Source organism: Panthera onca, chromosome C1 (assembly GCF_046562875.1).
Source record: "Panthera onca isolate mPanOnc1 chromosome C1, mPanOnc1 haplotype 2, whole genome shotgun sequence".
Taxonomy (NCBI): domain Eukaryota; kingdom Metazoa; phylum Chordata; class Mammalia; order Carnivora; family Felidae; genus Panthera; species Panthera onca.
The window spans coordinates 97,171,630-97,194,824 of NC_138346.1; the positions used below are offsets into that span (position 1 = coordinate 97,171,630).

Genomic DNA, 23,195 nt, shown 5'->3' on the forward strand with positions numbered 1-23,195 from the left:
AGATTTTAAGTGTGGCTCTCTGCCCCAAGGTATAAATGACAGTAATCATCTTTCTAATTCCTTTTAGGCATTTGGTGGTATCTTTGCAGGGAAAAATGCCAGGCGTGGGGGAGGGGGTATTATTTGAAACAGAATTCTTGCCTGAGCGTAGGTTTATATTGGGGGTTTGATTAGCATTTTTATTCTATTCTGCCAGAAATGGAGGTTCATAGTACTTGGAATTCAATGCATTCCAGAAAAGTTCTATTAGTGGTTTTCACGTTGATTGGCGTAAAAATGGTTTGGAAATGTGTTTCATCCTTAAAGACTGCAAAATTTTCTTGCATTATTTGTGACTCCTTCTCTAGCAGTAGAGATAATGGTAACAGGTGATAGTAGATACAGAGGCACAAGTTCTAACAAGTGAGATTTTAACTGAGTATGTATTCACTGCTATTTGGCAGGTTTGGAAAAACATGCACGATGGCATTTAAATTTAAGAACAATGGCTTGATGGGCATGTTTTTCAGCCTATTTGAGCCTCAGTTTCCTCATGGAAGGTACATCAATAGTGCTCAAATTGTGAACCACAGGGCAGCAAGGGCCCTATGACCTTTTCAGGGATCTAGAAGTCAAGACGAATTTTATAAGAATACTAAAACGTTATTTTCCTTTTTTCATGGTCCTTCTGTCGTGGGCATATACTGTTTTGCCAGAGGCTACTCATCGTGTGTCATTGCAACATTCTGAATGTAGAAGGAGATAGGAGAATTCAGATGTAATTTTTATTAGCCAGATCGTAAAGACATTTGCAAATGTATAAAATAGTACCACTCTTACTAAGTTTTATTTTGTCATATTCGTAGTTAGGTGTTGTTTAAATTAACCTGTGATGGAATTATTCTTTCAAATAAATTAATATGTATTTTCAAGGTCTCATTTTAAAATGGAATATGGTAAATGTTGATAGATACAATCTACAGAAACAAAAGCTCTTTGGAGTTCATGGTAATTGTTTTCAAAAGTGTAAAGAGGCTCTGAATCCAAAAATTTTGAGAATTATTGCTTTATATCCCAGAGATGTTAATTATACCTATGTCATGGCATTGTTTGACTTTAAATGTTTCATGTAAAGTACTGAGGGTAGTGCTTTACATAGTAATTATTCACTAATGTTAGCTATTACTGTTGCCTTTTTAAATTGGGGATATGGTGGTACAATGCTTTGGAACAGAAGAGGAAGAATAAGTCACTCATGTGTCTCTGAAAGAAGTGACCTGAATAAAACCATGACCCAAAGGGGCAGTAAAGTCTAATACCATTGCATTAAAATGCCTTGAGGCATTTAGGGAATAGCAGCCAAAACATGTTACAGAGATTTTTAATAGTTAAAATATTTGTGGGAAAAACCTGCTTTCTCTATGTGACTTGTTGCTGAAAAGTATGAACTTTAAAAAACAACTTGATTTTAGAAATAGTAGAATGTGCCTTCCCATGTAAAGGAGGTTCAATTTCAATTTTTTGATAAAATTATCACCTCACTTTAGTGTTAAAATCCAGCTTTGAATATATTGTTCTTCTGTTGTGTTTATTACATTCTCGTGACACTGGTGTGCTTAGGTGTGCTGTCTATTAGACCCTGAGCTCTCTGAAAGTGGACTATATTTCCCAGGACCTACAACTGTGCCAAGCAGAGAGCGAATTCACATTATTTGCTGAATTAATCAGAATTTTCATCATCATTGGATTGTATGGTCACTTAGCAGAATATTCTGAGTAAATTAAGAGATTGATATGTATATCATATCATATATAACTGTTTATATATTTAAATAATTTGAGGGGTGCCTGGGTGGCTCACTTGGTTAAGTCTCCAACTCTTGATTGTGGCTCAGGTCATGATCTTACCCCTCGTCAGTCTCTGTGCTAACAGCATGGAACCTGCTCGGGATTCTCTGTCTCTCTGTCTCTCTCTGTCGCTCGCTCTCTCTCTCTCTGCCCTCTTCCTCTCATGTGCATGCACGTGCACTCTCTCTGTCTCTGTCTCTCTCTCTTGCAAAATAAATAAACTTTAAAAAATAAATAATTTGAAATACTGTGGAAAGTAGGAACTTAACCTAAGAACCAGAACTAACATGAAGTTAGGATATTTTGGGAGCTATTACAGGCTTCTTTAAATACCACAATGTCTTTGGGTTTATAAGATGCCAAAGAATTTTTTTTTTCTTTTTAAATACATATATGAGCATGTCTATCCTTTATTCCTTATATCTGTTTTTGTTATAGTTTATTATAATTTCTGATTATACTTTATTTTATTTCTTGTTACTCTTTATTTTTCTAGGAAAGTCAAGTAGAGATGACACAAATTGTCTGGCAGCTTCATCAAAACACAGATTATCTAATACACTGACAGCTGCCTTGATGTGCCTTTAGATCTGTACCTTTCAAATGCACTGTTTGTATGGAGTAGTTTGGGGCATTAAGACTGACAATGAGTAGATGTAATTCTTCACACTTAGGCTGTGTGCTCGTGCTGCTCTTCCTTCAGGGCATCCTCAGGGGGTTCCCATCTGCCTAGTGGAGAGCAGGGGCTGCTCACTGGTTTCATTCTCACCCATTCAGGGTGGGTGCTGGGCTGCCTTTAGAGTCGCAATAGAACATTGATTTGTCTCCAGACAGTCCTGTCTTCCGCACTCATGCAACAGATGGCTCAGCAGTGCCCTTCAGTTTGCCATCTCCACACATCACAAACCGAATATATTCTTTGCAAGCTGCTGTGTTTCCAACCATGCAGACCTTGCAGGTCTTTCCTGGATTTTACAAATGCCACCATCCTGTTGTCTTCATGGAGGACCGTCTTCCCATGGACTTAAATTGCATTCGTATTAGTGGTATTGTGAAGTTCCAAGGTTCACATAAATAATTTTGCTGTTGCCATTATTATCTTTAGTTAAAATTATCTGGGGCTATACTGACAGACTTCAGAAACCTGGTACTAATTCACCTTTTGGGTAAAAAATGGAATAAGTGAAATAGTTCTGTTTCATCTTTTTTGGAGAGAAAAATTCTCTTTGCATTTCCCTGAAAGAGAAGTGCTTGTGGTCTCTTTTGTTTCATTGTGTGTATATTCTTTATATCCTTCTTTTATCCCTATTCTGTAAAGAAGAATCCACAGCTCTCAATAAAAATATCCCTGGGCATTTGTTTTGCAATCATAAAGTCAATACCCCCTTCATAATGAGCTACTGGCTTTGCTACAAACACAAAACAAAACAGCAATGCATTGCAAAAGCACAGTTGTCTGTTTCCAGCAGATGAGCTAAGGTCCTCAAATAGGAGCAAGAGTGTATGTGTATGTGACTGTGTTTAATATGCCTTGGGTAGCATGCAAGTCAAGGATTCTTTCTTTATTTTTTAAACAAAGCTGTTTTTAAGAACGCTGAATTTGCATGAAAAAGATGCTGGTCCCATTTGGTTTCACACATATATTGGGACCTTGGGGGTTTAAAGATATGGTTTGCCAAGGGACTGCTGAACCCAAGGGCAAATGAGATGGCTGTAAAAAGGCAGACCCATTTATTTTTAATACTTTGACTAAGTTGATAATTTGAGCCCGGAAATGTGAATATATAGAAATGCTGAGAATTTCACCATAGATGCTTTCACCCATCAATGACTCTATCACTTCCTTAAATTTTATAAAGAATGAAAGCTCCTTCATATGAAAATAAAATATAATCCCTACTAAAAACAAAAACCCTGCCAATACATGAAATACCAAAGATATGAAAGATTTGGGAGATAGAGAATTCTGAACCTCAAGAAAGTAATCATTGTTTGTTTGTTTTGTGGCCTTGACACTCTATTTTCAAAGGATATAGGGTTCATAAACTTACTACATTAAATAGGTCAAAATGGGGGTGCTTTGCTATAGTGGGACTTAGATGGCACTGTTCTTGTCCACCTACATCATAGAAAACCCTGAGCTGTTACTTGCAAGCCTTAGAGATTCATGCTCCATGACATTACGTGTATTGCATTTCCTGAATCAATGATTTAAACCAGTTACAGAGTATGGTCTTAAAGAGACAGTTGTATTTGCTGTTCCTGAGAATTCTGCTCACTCACTACCTAACGACTTTGAATCAGGGTCTCTCCCAAGTAACTAGACTTACCCAACTTTACAACTTTTAAGTAAAGAGGACTAGCTTGCAGGGCTCAGGTTGGGGATGGTCTTTTCTGTGACTCAGACTACATTGAGATTCTCCATGTTTGCGTCATGCATTTCCATATGCCTGTTGGAAATCGGGGCATCTGTATTCATGTGGTGGTAGGTCAGGCCTAAGCTGATGTTTCCAGGTTCTACATATTTTGCTGTTTCATTGAATTGAATGGCTAACATGCTGCTACTTCAAACGTGAGCCTTTCACATTGATTCACTCTCTGTTTATTAAATGACTAAAAATATACCATATGGGCAGAGTATAAAATTCATGGTGTATTAATAGTTTCCTTTTTAAAAACTATGTAATGGCTAAAACCACTAAATTTTTCTTACAAATGGCATTTTATAAGATTTGACATGCACCTATACTGTGTGACAATTCCTAATAGTGTTATAAAAGCAAACTCTTTTAAGAATAAAACAGTGATGTTCCTAACCTTTAAACTGTGTGAGAGCTCTTTCGTCATTTAGTAGGATGATTGTGCTAAGCTAGACTCTTGCTCTGTTTCTAAGAATGACTTCTTTATGCTAAACTGCTCTTGTAGAAAATTAACATGCTGTTATATATATTAAATCTTTCGCTGAAGATTCAGCAATGAAGAATAAGGATTGGAAAATTTTCCAGGAAATTTTCCAAACCGTTCTTCCATTTCTAATTCTATATATTCTAGATTAAGCTCTTGAAGCATGGTCCTGGGATGCTGAGTGTTTCCAAGACCCTTTCAAGAGATCTGGATCTGCAGAGTGTGCGAGGTGTGTGTGTGTGTGTGTGTGTGTGTGTGTGTGTGGTCTCCTTTAATTGTTCTGAGTTTATTTTTATAGTTTTCACTGTAGTAGTATGACAAATCTTTAGTAGATTTATTCCCTAAGTATTTTGTTTTGACCCTAGTACAAATATTTTTTAAAAATATTTATTCATTTATTTTGAGAGATGGCATGAGCAGGGGAAAGACAGAGAGAGAGGGAGAGAGAGAATCTCTCAAGCACAGAACCTGACTAGGGGCTCAGTCTCATGAACTGTGAGATCATGACCTGAGCTGAAATCAAGAGTTGGATACTCAACTGATTGAGCCACCCAGGTGCCCCATAAATGAAATTTTTAAAGTAAATGTTCCACTTGTTTGATGCTAGTATGTAAAAACACAATTGATTTTTGTGTATTCGCTTTTATCCTGTGACTTTGCCAAATTCACTTACTAGTTGTTAGGTTGTTTTGAAAATTCTATAGTATTTTCTACTTAGAAAACTGTCATCTGTGACTAGAGACAGTTTTTTACCTTTTCATTTTTTGACATTCACATCTTTTATTTTTCTGGCCTAATTGGCCTATCTTTGGACTTTATATAAATGGAATCATAAACTGTATACTTTTCTGTGTTTATTTCTTTCATATGCTTGTGGTATTCCATATAGTATTGTGGTTAGCCTTCTCAGTGCTTTCTGGCATCCCCATATATAATTATGTTGTAGTTTATCCATTCTGTTGTTAATGGGGTATGCATTTTGAACTTAAGGTGATAACAAATAATGCATTTATGAACATGCTAGTACATGTCTTTTACTGAACATACATATGCATTTCTGTTGGGTTTATATCCCAGGGTGGAATTGCTCAATCCTAGAGTATAGGGTATGTTCTTCTCCAGTTTCTTTGTCTTTATATTTACCATGTGTTTATTTTTCATATTAAACCAGGAGTCAGTCATATTTTTCTTTTTCAGTTCTTTGTTCTTTTCATCTGATCATTAGGACTTGGGTCAGAGAACACATGTATAATCTCTGCCTTGCTTGCCTTCCAAAGAGAGGTGCATAACTTAATCTCTTCTGGGCTTCGTCCTCTTGACTTCGTTGCCCTCTCTCACAGGACCTATGCATGGGTCCTGCCCCAGGCTCCCAAAACTTTGTCCCCTCAGGAGTCTCCTGATTCTAGTTTTATTCCTTCTAATCTGTCTCTGTAGGCACTAATTCAAATAGAACTATCCCTACTAAAAAATGTACTCAACTGTAACCAGAGTAAAGCACATGCCTTGTTGGCACTTCAAAGACCCAAGCGGTTAGGATAGGAGACGTTCTCTCACTCAGCTGGGCATCCAGTTATTCCCTTGCTGTTTTTGCTGTTTGCAAATTGCCAGTCCTGTGATCCTGTGTAGAGGGAAGGTTGAGGGATGAAATATCACACAAGTGTTTTCACATCTTGATAGCAGTAGAAGGATTTCAGGGAAAATCCTTGCTAAAATTAAGATTGGAAGATTACTAGAATGTTCACTTGTCCCTACTTTGTCTATATACTGTTTTTTAAAAATTTATTATTATTTATTTATTTTTTATTTTTTATTTTTTTTAAGAATTGAAAAGCTATCCAAAATTCCTTACAAAGAATTCTTAAAATTTTAGTGAGTATTAATTTTTTTTTGTAAATGAAATCAGGTACTAGATAAACCCCACTGTAAAATAAAGAATGCTAAAAGGTTTTTAAATTTTACAAATTTTCTAGGCTCTGAACAATGATAAGCAAAATTTTTATTTAGGATTTGTGAAATTAAAAAACAAAACAAAACTAAACTGAAGTTTGATCCTAATACTGATACATACCAGCTGGGAGCTTGGTATGTTACTTAGCATGTCTGAGTCTCAGTTTCCAAATACATAAATTGGGATAATAAAGCCTATTATCGGATTGTTGTCAGACTCATGTAAGATCAGGTAAAATACTCAGCATGGTACATTGATGTAGCAAGTCTGTAAAGGATTTTCTATTATTATTTCAAGAATGATACAGATTTATATCTGTTTGCCTTTTAAAATTCACAATCAGGGGTGCCTGGGTGGCTCAGTTGGCTAAATGTCTGACTTCAGCTCAGGTCATGATCTCACGGTTCCTGGGTTTGAGCCCCGCGTTGGGCTCTGTGCTGACAGATCAGAGCCTGGAACCTGCTTTGGATTCTCTGTCTCCCTTTCTCTGTCCTTCTCCCTCTCTCTCTCTGTCTCTCTCTCTGTCTCTATCTCTGTCTCTCTGAAAAATAAGCAAAATTTAAAAACTAAATAAATAAAAACAATAAAATTCACAATCTGCATAAAGCAACAAAAGAAATAAAAATAAGTATATACAAGCAAAGTTGATACAGAAAGGACAACTGAAATGTTTTAGCCATGGAAAATTTTTATTTACAAATTACATATGTTAATGAACTTAAAGGGAAGCTTTTATGCAGCATTCAACATTTATTTGGCTTTTATAAAACCCAAGACAAAAAATCTCTGTCATGACACTCAATGAAAACAATGCACGAACTACTTCAAATATTTATAGAAAGTTTAGTTAAGGAAGTGAGCTAAACCGAGGAAGGAGTTCCTCTGGAGACCTCAAAAGAATGTTTCAAAGCCATGCCAGTGTACCTCTACCCTGAGAAGAATAGTCAACTAACCATGTGCTTTTGTTTCTCCAGGGAGAAGTTGGCCGTGGCCCGACTGCAGCGAGAAGTTGCCCAAAGAAGAAGTGAGGGGGCCATGGTAAGTGCTGGTTGCTTTCTCCTGATTCTGAACCTCCCTGCCAGAGGTTTCTGGCTTGAAAGGCATTTTGTGGCATTAAGGCTATCTAAGAAAAATATTTGCTTGCAGCAGACTTAATGATGTATTGGTAAATAATGTGTTCATAATGCAGTTTGGACAGTTGTGCCATTTACAGAGAATGACAGAGAGAGGGTGGGGGTGGGGAAGGAGGGAGACTGTATTAACTGAGAAAAATAAATAAGTATTTGGACATGGAAGAGGATGTTCCAACTTTCAGAGGGTTATACGGCTTTATTTCCGGAAGACCCAGGCTTCCAGCTGTGAGCACAGTGTTGGCAAATGAGCAATCTTGGGTTTTCAGATAAGAACAGTTCGACATAATTTAAGCCTCTCAGTTCTTTGAACTTAGAAACAAGCAATCGAAAAGAACACTAGGATGTTTGCTAATGTGACTATCATCTGTCCTTTTCCTTCTGTGCGCCACAGTGGTATATTTCTCCCTGTCTTTTCCAGTGTGTGCTGTTCAGAGAACTGATGTTTCCTTGTGTTTTGAATTGTACTAAAAAATCAATATGTTGTTTTGGTCCATAGCAACTTCATTTTATAGACTCTCTTTGCCACAGTATCTGCCTGTGTGCCACTCTAACATCAGAGATGACTGTCTGGGGACCCAGAGTATGCACGTGTGTGGATTACCTGCTGTTGCTACCTCTAAGCAAAAACTAGAACAGCAGATTTTTTTTTTCTCACTTATGACAAAACAATGGCACAGGTGCAGTTTTTCAGCACAAGAATTATCTTTTATAAAAAAGAGAAGTGGTACATTTTTAGACCTTGCAGTCTGTGTCTGTTGGATTTTGAGTGCTACTTGACAATCCATCCACCGAAAAGAATAAGAAATTTGTAAAATCTGCTGGACTCTCCCTTCTGTCAGGGAAGGCAAAGGTCTGGAGCAAGAGGCGGAATGTTGAGTGGATTCTGGAATGGTGCAGTGGCCTTTGAGTGTGCTAAAATCCTTAAGTGATCAACTGTTTGCTCTTCTGGTGATCTTAATGCAAAGAGAATCTTGAATGTCCAAATGATAAGAAACAACTGCTCACAAGCATCTTTGCACAATGAAAAGGAAGTAAACTGGAGAAGGTGAAGGTTTAGTCAAATAGTAAACTGAGAATGTCCAGTCTGGACTTTGGGACTGGACTGTATTGGGAAATGTGTATGGGCTAGGCCATTCTGCAGTGTTTCAGTCCTTTGTTTCAGGCTAGCTCCTGTTGTACATGTCATCAGCTGTGTCCTAACTGAATGGGAAGAAGTGACAACTTTTCTAGCTCTCTGTTTTTTCATCTTCAAAATGAGGAGGTTGGGATTTTATGGTTCCATTAGCTTAGTGGATCATGTTACTGAGTATTTGTTTATGTAAAGTTTTTATGATGAGCTTTTCCTGGTAATAGCTAAATGTTATTTAAGCTCATAAGAACATTCCTCTGAAGAATGTATCTTTCTGATTGCCAGTAAATGAACCTCAGTTGAAATAATCTCCGGCAGATAACTCACTAGTCTTTAAAAAGATAAAAGCCCCTTTTGAAATATTGTACAAGTAATTGTTCAGGGTAGAAAATACCCAGAAAACGCAGGGAGACAAAAAAATTACTCTCATTGCTCAGAAAACAACGTTGGAGATGTTTCTAGTATTTTATTACTCATATTTTAATTATGGTAATGAAAAATCACACTTGGGGCGCCTGGGTGGCTCAGTCGGTTGTGTCTGACTTTGGCTCAGGTCATGATCTCACAGTTCTTGGGTTCATGCCCCACGTCAGGCTCTGTGCTGACAGCTTAAAGCCTGGAGCCTGCTTTAGATTCTGTCTCCCTCTCTCTCTGCCCCTCCCCAGCTCGCACTCTGTCTCTCTCTCTCTCTCTCAAAAATAAATAAACATTAAAAATAAAAAAAATATTTTAAAAAGAAAAATCACACTTATGTGTTGACTGATTTAACACATATTTATTGAGCACTTATTATGTGCCCAGCACTGTTCTAGGCACTGGGGAAACATCAGTGGAAGAAAAAAAACAGGCAAAAATCTGAGAGCTTACATTCTAGGGTTTGTGGAGACAGACATTGAATGTATTTAGAGCGATAGATGGTGGAAGCAGCTATGAGAAAATAAGATGAGGGTAGGAAAGATTGGGAGTTCTAGGAAATCACTATTTTAAATAAAGTTTATAGTAGTGAAGTTAGTTACTACTGAAAAGTTAGTAATTGAGCAAAACTTGAAGGAGACAAAGGAGTGAATGATGGTACTATCTGGGGGAGGATCATTTTATGTTGGGAGATGAACAGGTGCAAAGACTTGGGGTGCCTGAGGAAGAACACGGAGACAGACTATCTGGAGAGGAGTGAGGGAGAGAGTGAATAGTAGAAGATAAAGTCAGAGCTGTGTTTGGGGACAGAATGGTAAGTCATCAGGGTCCCCAGGGTTCTCTGGCTGATGGTCTGAGTGATAGGAGCCATTGGAAGGCTTTGTGTGATGCAGTGACATGATGTGATTTACTACTATTCATATCACTGTTCCCCGCCACTCACCTTCTATGATTTGTCACAATCTTAGAGACACCATAAGCCCTGATTTTCATTAGTGTCCTTTATTTTGTTTCTTTTCCCTTTTTCTCAAGGTTTTTCTCAAGTCTGGTTTTCTACTTAATTACATGCTTCAGCTTTTCTCCTCGTAGGATTCATTTATTTCTGAAGTCCTGATTCTTTCAATATCTGACAGCTCCTAAAATCAGGCACTTCTATTCATCCTCTAAATTTAACTCTTGCTGTTACAAGCCCAGAACTTTGTCATGTCTACAGCAAAAGCAGAAGGCAGTTCATCACAACCACATCACTTTATTTAAAGACTACTATTTACAGTATTCTGTATTTTTATCCACATGAAAGGAAAAATGGTATGGAAAAGTTTAGTAAGTATTTTGAAAAAAAAAACATATAATTGAGTCAGCTCTTTCTTTTAAATCATCAATGAACTTGTTATAATCAAAGTCTTTAATGCAAAGCATGCCCTTTTAAAAATTTGACTTTATGCAATACATTTCTTTACTTAGAAATTTTAAGATAGTACTCAAGGCACCATTTTTGAGAAACTTATTGTATTATTTTAGCTCACCTATTGTTTTTGAATAATTTTGGACTTAGAAGAAAGTTTCACATCTGTATCCCCTTGATCTGGAGTTATAATGTTAGTGTCTTACAGAACCATGGTATAATTATCAAAACTAAGAAATTGCTGTTGGCATGTTGCTATTAACCAAACTTCATATTTTATTAGAATTTCACCAGTTTTTCCAATAATTTCCATTTTATGATCTAGGATTCAATCCAGAGTACCACACTGTATGTAGAGAGATTGCTTTTTTTTTTTTTTTTTTTAATGTTTATTTTTAAGAGAGAGAGAGAGAGGAGGGGAAGCACAACAGAAGGAGACAGAATCCAAAGCAGGCTCCAGGCTCTGAGCACAGAGCCCAACGCTGGGTTCAAACTCACAGACAGTGAGATCATGACCTGAACTGAAGTTGGAGACTTAACCCACTGACATACCAAGGTGCCCCTAGAGAGACTGCTTTGTAATGGCTGGTTGATACATATGTGGAAGTAAGAAGATCATGAGCTTGCCAGTAGTTGCCTATGTACGTTACCAGGTTTCATCAATTCTGCCTGCTCTTTTGTTCTGTTAACCCAAGTATTTATTTGGGTGAGCCTTCTTCCAGCAATTAGATATTTCATACTTGTTTCCTTTGCTCTTAACTCTTTCATGGAATAACTATCACTATTGTTTTGATACTTACTTTTCATTATTTTTCACAGACTGCTCTAAGACCTTGCTTTTCTTCATTCAAGGAGATTCTGTTTCAGCGTCTACTCCCTAACACTGGCTCAGTTTGCGTAAAATCTATTCTGTCCTTAAGACTTTAATGTCATCTTAAATTTTATTATATGTAGAAAGACCTATTTCACCCCCAAAGTGTACAGATACTCATTATCATTATCTTTTGGAAAGTATATATATTTTTTGCCATAAATCTTTTCATCTTCTGTGGAATTAATTTGGTGTGAGGCAGAGATGAAAAGACATATTTTCCCAAATTGATATTAATTTCCCAACATCATTTATTAAACAGTCTAAACTTTGCTGTCATCTTCACCATATTCCAAATACCCCTATCAATCTACATGAACTCCTGGACTGGTTGTACTTTTTCATTAACGATTGTTGATTCTTACACTATTGTAAATTGTTTTATTTACTAGAAATTGATAGTTTACTTAATACTTTGTAGGCCAGATTCCTTCTAATCATATTTTTTTCTCCAAACTTACAAAGACAATTTTATTTGTGAATGACAATAAGAGTTTGAGTTAAAAAAATATGTATTTACATTAAAAATAATGTTTTTATTTATATTTATAGCACAATAAATTACCACAGAGAGACCATTTCAAAAAATGACATGAACAATGGCTTAAGTATATTTGCTATTTTCTTAAATTTAAGTTAAAAAAAGTTTTCGAAGGGTATCATTTCTGCCACTCTTCATCTTTGTTTTGTATCAGAGATATTATTTACAAAGAATGCTATTATTCTACTGAACACAATTTTTGAAATGCTTGGGCTAATTATGCCAAATCTTAGATTCTGTATAGATCCTTTTCATCTCATTGAGTAATTTCTACTTGGGAAAAAGAAAAATATCAATTCTTGATTTCTCATCTCAAGGCACTAAGGACACAAAGAAAGTCCATTTACTTTGTTGTTAAGATTCCATTTTAGGGGCGCCTGGGTGGCTCAGTCGGTTAAGCGTCCGACTTCGGCTCAGGTCACGATCTCACGGTCCATGAGTTCGAGCCCCGCGTCGGGCTCTGTGCTGACAGCTCAGAGCCTGGAGCCTGTTTCAGATTCTGTGTCTCCCTCTCTCTCTGCCCCTCCCCTGTTCATGCTCTGTCTCTCTCTGTCTCAAAAGTAAATGAACGTTAAAAAAAAAAAAAAAAAGATTCCATTTTATCCTGCATGTAGATACTCAGACACTGCCAGGATGGATATGGAGCCATAGTCCCTAAGAATATCAGTTCTCGTTAGTAGTTTTCTTGGGATCAGGATTTGGTTTTGATGTAATTAGAAGTTTGTTGTTTGCAATAGTCCAGTAGGTCATACATCTGATTTTCTATCTAATAGTAGTCAAAGAAGGGGGTTAAGATGTGACCAAGGCAAATTGTTTCCTTTTACCTTTTTTTGGGATACAATTAACATACTATATTAGCTTCAGGAGCACAACACATGATTTGATATAGGTGTATACATAGTGAAATGATTACCACAGTAAGTCTATGGACACCTGGATGACTCAGTTGGTTAAGCATCAAACTCTTGGTTTTGGCTCAGGTAATGATCTCATGGTGGTAAGATCAAGCCCTACATTGGGTGCTGTGCCGGACGTGAAACCTGCTTAAGATTCTCTCTCTCCTCTCTCTGCCCCTCCATGCACATTAAAAAAAAAAAAAAAAAAAAAAAAAAAGGTCTAGGTAACATCTATCACCATACTTAATTTGTTTCTGATGAGAACTTTTACTCATACTTAATTTTTTTTTTGATGAGAACTTTTTTTGATGAGAAGATTTATTCTCAGTAACTTTCAAATTTGAAAATACAGCAGTATTATAACTATAGTTACCAAGCTATATGTTATGTTCTCAGGAACTACTTATTTTGTAACTGGAAATTTGTACCTTTTTACCACCTTCATTCACTTCATGCCCCAACCCCCACGCCTCTGGCATTCACTAATCTGTTCTCTGCATGTATAATTTGTTTTTGTTTAAGATTTCACAAATCAGTAAGATCATATGGCATTTGTCTTTCTCAGACTTATTTCAAGGTCCATCCACATTGCCATAAATCTTTTCAATGCTCTCAAGGTCCATCCACATTGTTGCAAATGCAGAAGGCAAGATTAATTTATTTTTATGGCCGAGTTCTTTCTCCATTCATGTTGTTGGACACTTAGGTTGTTTGTATGTCTTGGCTGTTGTAAATAATGCTGCAGTGAAATGGGAGTACAGATAGCTCTTCAAGACTGATTTTATTTCCTTTGATAAATACCCAGAAATGGAGTTGCTGGATCATATGTTATTTCTTTTGTTTAATTTTTGAGGAATCTCCATACTGTTTTCCATAGTAGCTGCACCAATTTATATTCCTACCAATATTGCACAAGGGTTTTCTTTTCTCCACATCCTTGGCAACACTTTTTTTTTTTTTTTTTGTCTTGTGTGCAATGGTCATTCTAATACTATTGTGTTATTGTGAGGTTATATCTCATTGTGGTTTTGATTTGTATTTCCTGGATAATTGGTATTATTGGAGCACTTTTTAACGTGCCTGTTGGCTATCTTTATATCTTCTTTGGAAAAATACCTATTCAGATTCTCTGCCTATTTTGTAATTAGATTGTTATTGAGTTTTATGAGTTCTGTATATATTTTGGATATTAATCTTTTAATGGATATATAATTTGCAAGTATTTCCTCTTCATTTTGTAGGTGGTTTCCTTTGCAGAAGGTTTTTAGTTTGATATCATCCTGTTTGTTTTATTTTTGCCTTTGCTGCCTTTGCTTTTGGTGTCATATCCAAAAAATTATTGCCAAGAATGTTATGGAGCTTACCCCTATTCTTTCTTCTGGTATTATGATTTCAGGTATTTCATTCAAGTATTTACCCCATTTGAAGTTGATTTTTATGTGTGGTCTAAGATAGTGGTCCAGTTTCATTCTTTTGCATGTGACTGTCCAGTTTTTCCAGCACCATTTATTGAAGAGACTGTCATATATATTTTTTACTCCTTTGTTGTAAACAAAGGATTAATTGACCAAATATTCATGCATTTATTTCTGGACTCTTTATTCTGTTTCATTGATCTCTATGTCTGTTTTTATATCAATATCATACTGTTTTGATTATTAAAACTTTGTAATATAATTCTTCTTTCTCAAGATTGCTTTGGCTATTCTGGGTCATTTGTGATTCCATCATAATCTTAAAATTGTCTATTTAGCTTTAAATTTCCTATTTCTATGAGAAATACCATTGGGATTTTAATAGGGATTGTATTCAATCTATGGATTGCTTGGGTAGTATGGACATTTTAATAATATTCTTTCAATCATTGAGCACAGACTATCTTTTCATTTGTTTGTGTCACCTTTAGTTTCTTTCATGAATGTCTTACAGTTTTCAGCATATAAATCTTTTATCTACTTGGTTAAATTGATTCATAAGTATTTTATTCTTTTTGGTGCACTTGTAAATGTTTTTTTTTTTTTTTAATTTCTCCTTCTGATCACTATTAGTATATGGAAGTTCAACTGATTTTTGAAAAATTGTGTTTTTAACAGTTTGAAAAGCTTGGACTTGTCTCATTGTGTAAATAGGTTGATGTAGAAAGTAGTCAGTATTGTTGACTTCTAAGTATCATCCAAAGAAGAGGAACACTGGGGACAAAACATCGTTCACAGTGTTTATCACTTGCTCAAATATATCCACAATATATACCTGGAGAAAGAGCAGAAATTTATAATTTCCTTATAAAAGCCAACTTAAAAAATCATTTCTATCTACTTGGCTTTTAATTTATGAACATTTGAGAATGGTAGGTTCTAAACTTCAGGACATGTTTCTGTAAATGTGCTGAAGTTTGGAAATAGGCCCTACATATTATTTTGTTCATTTGTTTATTCAACATAGTATCAGCAGAGAATAGAATGAGGTCCTTGCTTTTATGAAATGTAAAATATAAAATACTTATACAAATACATCAGTGTCCTAGTTTTCATGATCCCTTTTTAGTCAGTAGTATTAGAAATCATTAATAGACAGAAATTTTTGAGTAAATCTGAAAATGAAAATATAATATTTTAAGTAACTCATTTTTAAACAAATTATAAGGAACCTTAAAAATATTTAAACTCACTGACAATGGAACCACTAATTTTGAGATGCAATCAAATTAAAATTTAAAGTGAAATGTATAGCTTTAAATTAAATGCACAAAATAGGCAAAAAATAGATTTAAAATTAATCATCCAGTCAAATAGTAATGAAGAATTTAAAAAAACCTAAATAATGAAGAAAGAAATAATGAAATTAAAACCAATGAATTACAAAGTGAAGAAATATCATAAAATTGTCAGCAATTACTAACTTATCAATTTATGCATAAGAATGATAAGGCACTTGGATCATGTGAACTTTGGGTATTTGAGATGAAGAGTTATTAATGTTTAGGTATACTGTGGCTACTATGGTTGTATATTTAAAAAAGAGTCCTTATTGTCTAGAGATACATGCAGTAATATTTACCAGTAAAATTCCTAGGTTTGTCCAGGTTTCTGATGTCTAGGTTTACTTCCAAATATACTGGACAAAGGAATTAGGTGATTTAGAGGAATCAAAATTGGCCATATTTGGTAACTACAGATGCTGAGTATTTTTTGTACTTTTCTTCTTACTTTTATGAATGTTTAAAAATTGTTTTGTGTTAAAAGTTTTTAAAAATCTGCCCCCTAAAAAGCTGCGAGGTTTTGATGATTTTACAGAGTTCAACCAAACCTTTAGTGAAAGAAATGCTGTTTTATACAAATTGGTGCTGAAAAAAGAAACTGAGAGACATATCCCAACTCACTATTTAAAAATAAACTTTCTTTTTTACTTTACAACATTTAAATATTTACAAAAAAAATTTCACAGATAGTGCAGAGTGTTCCCATATGTCCCATACAGTTTCTCCAATTATTAACATCTTATCTTATTGTGTTACAATTGTCACAATTAATGAATATGGATACATTATTGTTAACTAAAGTCTATGCTTTATTCAGATTTTCATAGTTTTACTGAATGTCCCTTTTTCTTTTTCAGAATCTTATATAGAATACAGATTTCATTCAGATTCACCTCATTATGCATGTCTCCCAAAATTCTTGGTGGTGACAGATTCTCATACTTTCCTTGCCTTTCATGACCTTGGCAGTTTCAAATATTGGTTAGTGAATTTTAGGGATTTATCTCATTGAGATTTGCCTGATGTTTTTTTCATGATTAGATGGGTATATATTTTTAAATGTAGATATCAAATTAAAGTGTTATTTTCATCATTTCATGTGAGGCTTGGATATTATCAATATAATTATGACTGTTGAAGTATACCTGGATCACCTGACTGAGGTGGTGTTTGTCGGATACTAACCCCTTATCATATATATGGTTTGCAAATATTTTTAATCATTACATAATGCCTTTTCATTTTGTTGATTGTTTTTTTTGCTATGCAGAAAGTTTTTAGTTTATTGTATTCACTTGTTAATTTTTTTTTTTATTTTGTTGTTTGTGCTTTAGGTGTCATGTGCAAAAATTAATTGTCAAGAGCCATATTGAGGAGCTTTGTTATTACATATTCTTTTGAGAGTATCATAGTTTCAGGTCTTATATTTAAGTCTTTAATCCATTTCATGTTAATTTTTGTGAGTGTGGAAGATTGGGGTCTAATTTCATTAATATTATTCCATCCTCTATATATCTCTCTATATAGGCATATATAGTTATAGTTTTATAGAGATATATATATAATTCTATATAGATACAATTCTATATAGATATATGTTCTATCTCTGTATAGAATATATCTATATAGAATATAGAGAATATTTTCTGTATTCTCTATTTATATTCTCTCTCTATATATACCATATATATTCTATATAGATATAGCTATATAAAATTATATCTATCTATATAGAATTATATCTATTATGGAATATGATACATATTCTATATCTATATTCTCACTCCTATCTATATTTATTTAATTATATCTATATAGAATTATATGTATATATTCTCTATATAGTCTCCCTCCATATACATGTGCCTCAGTTTCTTTATCAATTCATCCATCACTGATGGACACTTAAGTTGTTTCTATGTCTTAGCTCCTGTCATAGTTTCTGCTATGGACATGGAAGTACAGACACCTATTTGACATAATGATTTCATTTCCTTTGTACATATTCCCAGAAGTGGAATTGCTGGATCATATGATAGTTGTATTTTTAATTTTTGGAGGAAACCCAATACTGTTTTTCATAGTGGCCACACCAGTTTATAATCCCACCGAGAGTACCTGAGATTTCCCTTTCCTCCACACTCTTCACCAGCATTGTTGTCTTTTGTCTTTTGTCTTTTTGATGCTAGCCATTCTAACAGGCATGAGGTGGGATCTTACTGTTTTCATGTGCATATCCCTAATGATTGGTGATGTTGAGCATCTTGTCATGTACCTGTTGAACATTTATATTATTTTCTTTGACAAAATATTCAGGTCCCTTGCTTATTCTTTAAATTTATTTTTACTACTACGACTACTATTGTTGTTGAGTTTCATTCTTTTGAGTGTAATGATCCAAGTGACCAGCATCATTATTGAAGAAACTGTCTTTTCTCCACTGAGTATTTTTGGCTTTTTTGTGTCTCAGAATATGAGTCTGGAATTCTCTCTTGTCCATCAAGAGAGTGGATGAAGAATTGAATATAGGAGGGGCTGATGTCCAGGAGGAGACAAGAGCCCCAAACAGGGGTTTTGTCTCCTTATTTATTGAGCTCACAAGATATTACCTACGTGGTGAACATGAAGAAAACAAGATCTTACACATGTGAACATGGAGAAAACAGTCAGACAGTAATCATTAACTTGTGTAAGAAGCAAAGGGTCTGGGGCTCAAACTCACCACAAGAGCATGACCTGAGCCAAAGTGGGGGTGCTCAACCGACTGAGCCACATAGGCGCCCCTAATTTTAGACATTGTAATTGATACGTGGTGGTGTCTCATTGTGATTTAATTTGCATTTCCTTTATGATGGAAGATGTTGAGCGCTTTTCATCCACCTATTGTCCCTTTATATGTCTGGCAAATTGTGCTTATTTGAGGGAAGTGAAAAGTTTTCTGAGTTTCATAAGTTTCTTATATATTTTGAATACAAGTCTGTTGTCAAAATAAGTGTTGCACATCCTTCCCCATTCTTTGGTTTGCCTCTTCATTTGAAAAAAAATGGTGTCCTTTGATGGCTGAAGCATTTGTTTTAATTAAAAAAAATTAATGTTTATTTGTTTTTGAGAGAAAGAGCTCAAGCAGGGAAGGAACAGAGAGAGAGGGTAGAATCAGAAGCAGGTTCCAGGCTCCAGGCTGTCAGCACAGAGGCCGATGCGGGGCTCAAACTCATGACCTGAGCCAAAGCTGGATGCTTAACCGACTTAGCCACCCAGGAGCCCCAGATGAGCAAAAGCATTTTAACAAAGATAACACTCCATTTATTTACTTAGTCACAATTAGCGCTTTCTGTAATCAAATAATCTTTCCATACCCTGTATTGACTGAAATACCTTCTTTTTTTTCCTTTAGAAGCTTTATATGTTTGGGTTTATGTTTATATCTTTGATTCATTGGTACTTAATTTTTGTTCAAGGTGTGACGTGAGGCTTGGGGTTCATTTTTAAAAATACTGATACCCACTTATTTTTGTATCATTTTTTGAATTGACCTTGCTTCCTTTAGTGTTGTTTTTGGAAACCATTCCCTCTAGATGTACAAGTCTATATTTGGATTCCGTCTTCTGTTCCCTATATCTGTTTCTCTATCTTTTTCAAATGCTACCTGTCAGTAGTATTTTACAGTTATCAGCGCAGAGCTCTTGAACACCTTATTATTAAATTTAACCCTAATTGTTTTCTGGGTTTTGGTGTTAATGAAATGAATCTTGTTAAAAATTTTATATTCTAAATGTTGGTCATTCTTTCAGAACTTTAAAAATGATGTTATACTTCCTTCTGGCTACCTTGATTTCTTTTTTTTTTTATTGTTACTTTTTTTTAATATGACATTTATTGTCAAACTGGTTTCCATACAACACCCAGTGCTTATCCCATCAAGGCTACCTTGATTTCTGATGAGAAATCTGTAGTAATTAGATTTGTTGTTCCTTAATTTTGGTCTCTGGTTGTTTTGTTTGTGTATTTGCTTTGTTTTGTCTTTGGTTTCCCACAGTGTAACTATGTTTTGGAACATAGAATTCTTTGAAATTATCCTGTTGGGGATTCATTGAGCCTCTTGAATTAGTAAGTTTATGTATTTGACCATTTTTTGCACCCCATTTTTTCTCTATCCTTCTGAGACCCCGTTTTTCTCTATCCTTCTCTATCCTTCTGAATCACAGAAATTTTGGTAGTATCACACAGATCTCAGAGTTTATATTCATTTTTATTATCTCTTGACATTTTGGATAATTTCTATTGATGTATCTTCACATTCATAGGTTGTTTCTTGGTTGTCTCCATTCTGCTATTGAGTTAATCCAGTGAATGTTTTATTTTGGTTTTTCTGTCTCTTAGTTTTCAATTTTTTTCCTATGTTTTCTATTTTTTACTTTCAACATTTTCTTTATTTTTATCTTCTATTTCTTTGGTAAGATATTGTTTCCATCTCCCTGCCCCTTTTCAAGGGTTTGCTCTTTTGTTGAAAAGAGTGAAAGGGGCACCTGGGTGGCTCAGTTAAGTGTTCGACTTGATTTTAGCTCAAGTCATGATCTCACAGTCTGTGAGTTCGAGCCCCATGTTGGGCTCTATGCTGACAGCCTAGAGGCTCCTTGGGATTCTCTCCCTCTCCCTCCCTCCACCCCTTCCCTTCACTGACTCTCTCTCTAAAAATGAACAAACAAACAAACATTAAAAAAATAAAAGAATGATATATTTGCTTTTATAATGCCTTAAAAAAATTCCAACATCTGTAGCAAAGAGGGAGTACTCTTTGCTTTCTAGTCCCACTCTGAGCTTTTCTTTGCCTTAAGGATCACTCTCCACTTTGTTGCCCTGCCTCTAGCAATAGGGGTTGTAGCAGCATATTCAGTGGAGAGCTGGAGTGCCTGTGTCCCTTAGTTCTTTTTTTTACCCACAGCTTTAGGAACTCTCTCTCTGTATATGTCCCTTGGGGTAGTTCTCTCTCAGATCTCTATGACACTCCATCAGCTAACAGCCCATGATGAGTATTTACTGAAAGTCAAGTGTATGTCACGGGTTTCTTTGCCCTGCCCTTGGCTTTAGTGGTCCTTGATACTCACACACTTTAGGGGGATTCTTTCTCAGCTCTCTTTCTCTGACCCAGTGCTTCCAGGTGAAGGTTCAGTAAAGAGTGGACAAAAATTGGCAGATGGTACAGATTCTTCTTCTTCTTTTTTTTAAGCCATATTCCATTTTATTATTTTTTTTTTAAATTTTGTTTAAATCCAAGTTAGTTAACATATAATTTAATAATGGTTTCAGGAGTGATTCATCACTTACATATAACACCCAGTGCTCATCCCAACAAGTGCCCTCCTTAATACCCATCACCCATTTAGCTCATTCCCCCACCCAACACCCCTCCAGCAACCCTCAGTTTGTTCTCTGTATGTATTTAAGTGTCTCTTATAGTTTGCCTCCCTGTCTGTTTTTATCTTATTTTCCCTTCCCTTCCCCTATGTTCATCTGTTTTGTTTCTTAAATTCCACATGTGAGTGAAATAATATGATATTTGTCTTTCTCTGGCTGACTTAGTTCTCTTAGCAGAATACATTTGAGTTCCATTCATGTTGTTGCAAATGGCAAGGTTTTATCCTTTTGATAGATGAGTAATATATCATTGTATCAGTGTGTAATATATCATTGTATGTATATACATACACACATACATACATACATACCACATTTTTATCCATTCGTCAGTTGATGGACAATTGGGCTCTTCCATAATTTGGCTATTGTTTATAGTGTTGCAGTGCATGTGCCCCTTAAAATCAGCATTTTTGTATCCTTTGGATAAATACCTAGTAGTGCAGTTGCTGGGTTGTAGGGTAGCTCTATTTTTAATTTTTTGAAGAGACTCCATTCTGTTCTCCAGAGTGGCTGCACCAGTTTGCATTCCTACCAGCAGGGCAAAAGTGTTGCCCTTTCACATTCTTTTTGTAGCTGTGACTCCTAAGGATTCTAAATAAACATACCAGCACACTCAAACTTAAAACACTTATAAACATTTTATTTGGTTTCTCCCATCAATGACAGACTTCTCATCCATCCATTTTCTTAGGATGAAAGCCACCATGGGTCTCTTGATTCCTTGGAGTGGGGATTCGTCAGTTCCTGAGTTTCAGTCCATTCATGTTTCTTAATATCTTTAGTTCTCTAATGAGATTTTAAAATTTATAATCTTGACTCTGTCAGACCTGTTTTCATTTTTATGGTGGAAACAATGTTATTTTGAGATTATATATTCTAATTTTGATTTATTTCTTCTTTTTTTTTAGCTCCATTTGTTAAACAGACATACTTTCTGTATCGAATTGCTTTAGAAAATTTGTCAAAAATTCTTTGCTAATTGTCATTAAAATTCAGTTTCAAACTTTCTGATCTTCATGATATTCCAAGAGCTCATGAAAGGTGCTGTGATGAAGTCCCCTTTCAAGGGTATTTATCCTGAGTTTCCACATTGGTTAATCCTCACCATTGCTTTCACCATTGTTCTTGGCCCAAACAAGTAAAGTATCTCCTTGAGTATCTATGGAGAATTTTTTTTTTTTCAAATGTTTTATCTAGTGGTTGCTAGTGGTTCAAATAGAAAGACAAAATAATGTCCCTACCTTATATGTGGAATAAGATGCATTTCAAAGGCTTTGTGGAGGAAGAAGATGTTTACTCAATTATTGGATAAAACATTTTATTAGAACTGCAATATTATATTTGCTGAAAAGCACTTCATTGCTTGATGATGTGTAAACCAAGGCACATAGCCCTAAATGATTGGCTGGTTAATATCAGGTACAGAATAACCACCTGTGAACCCTTGTCAGAGAAAACTGTTGCCCCTTTTATCTCTCATGAGTCTTTTTAAAAAGTCTTAGAAAATAGTCATTATTTATTTATTTATTTTCTTATTTTTTTATTAACTTGTTTTATTTTTTATTATTATTATTTTTTAATTTACATCCAAATCAGTTAGCATATAGTGTAACAATGATTTCAGGAGTAGATTCCTTAGTGCCCCTTACCCGTTTAGCCCATCCCCTCTCCCACAACCCATCCAGCAACCCTCAGTTTGTTCTCCATATTTATGAGTCTCTTCTGTTTTGTCCCCCTCCCTGTTTTTATATTATTTTTGTTTCCCTTCCCTTATGTTCATCTATTTTGTCTCTTAAAGTCCTCATATGAGTGAAGTCATACGATTTTTGTCTTTCTTTGACTAATTTCACTTAGCATAATACCCTCCAGTTTCGTCCATGTAGTTGCAAATGGCAAGATTTCATTCTTTTTGATTGCCGAGTAATAATATGCCATTGTATATATACACCAC

At 35.2% G+C, this 23,195-nt stretch overlaps 1 protein-coding gene across 5 annotated transcripts in view; it reads left to right on the top strand.

Moving 5' to 3' along the window:
- The window catches only part of NCKAP5 (NCK associated protein 5), a 968,925-nt gene that overhangs the window by 442,660 nt on the left and 503,070 nt on the right, over positions 1 to 23,195 (top strand). For all 5 annotated transcript variants that reach the window (XM_060622495.3, XM_060622496.3, XM_060622500.3 and 2 more), the window contains one exon: positions 7,654 to 7,717. In XM_060622495.3, the coding sequence (XP_060478478.1) occupies positions 7,654 to 7,717 (64 nt within the window). The remainder of the gene's footprint in view (positions 1 to 7,653; positions 7,718 to 23,195) is intronic.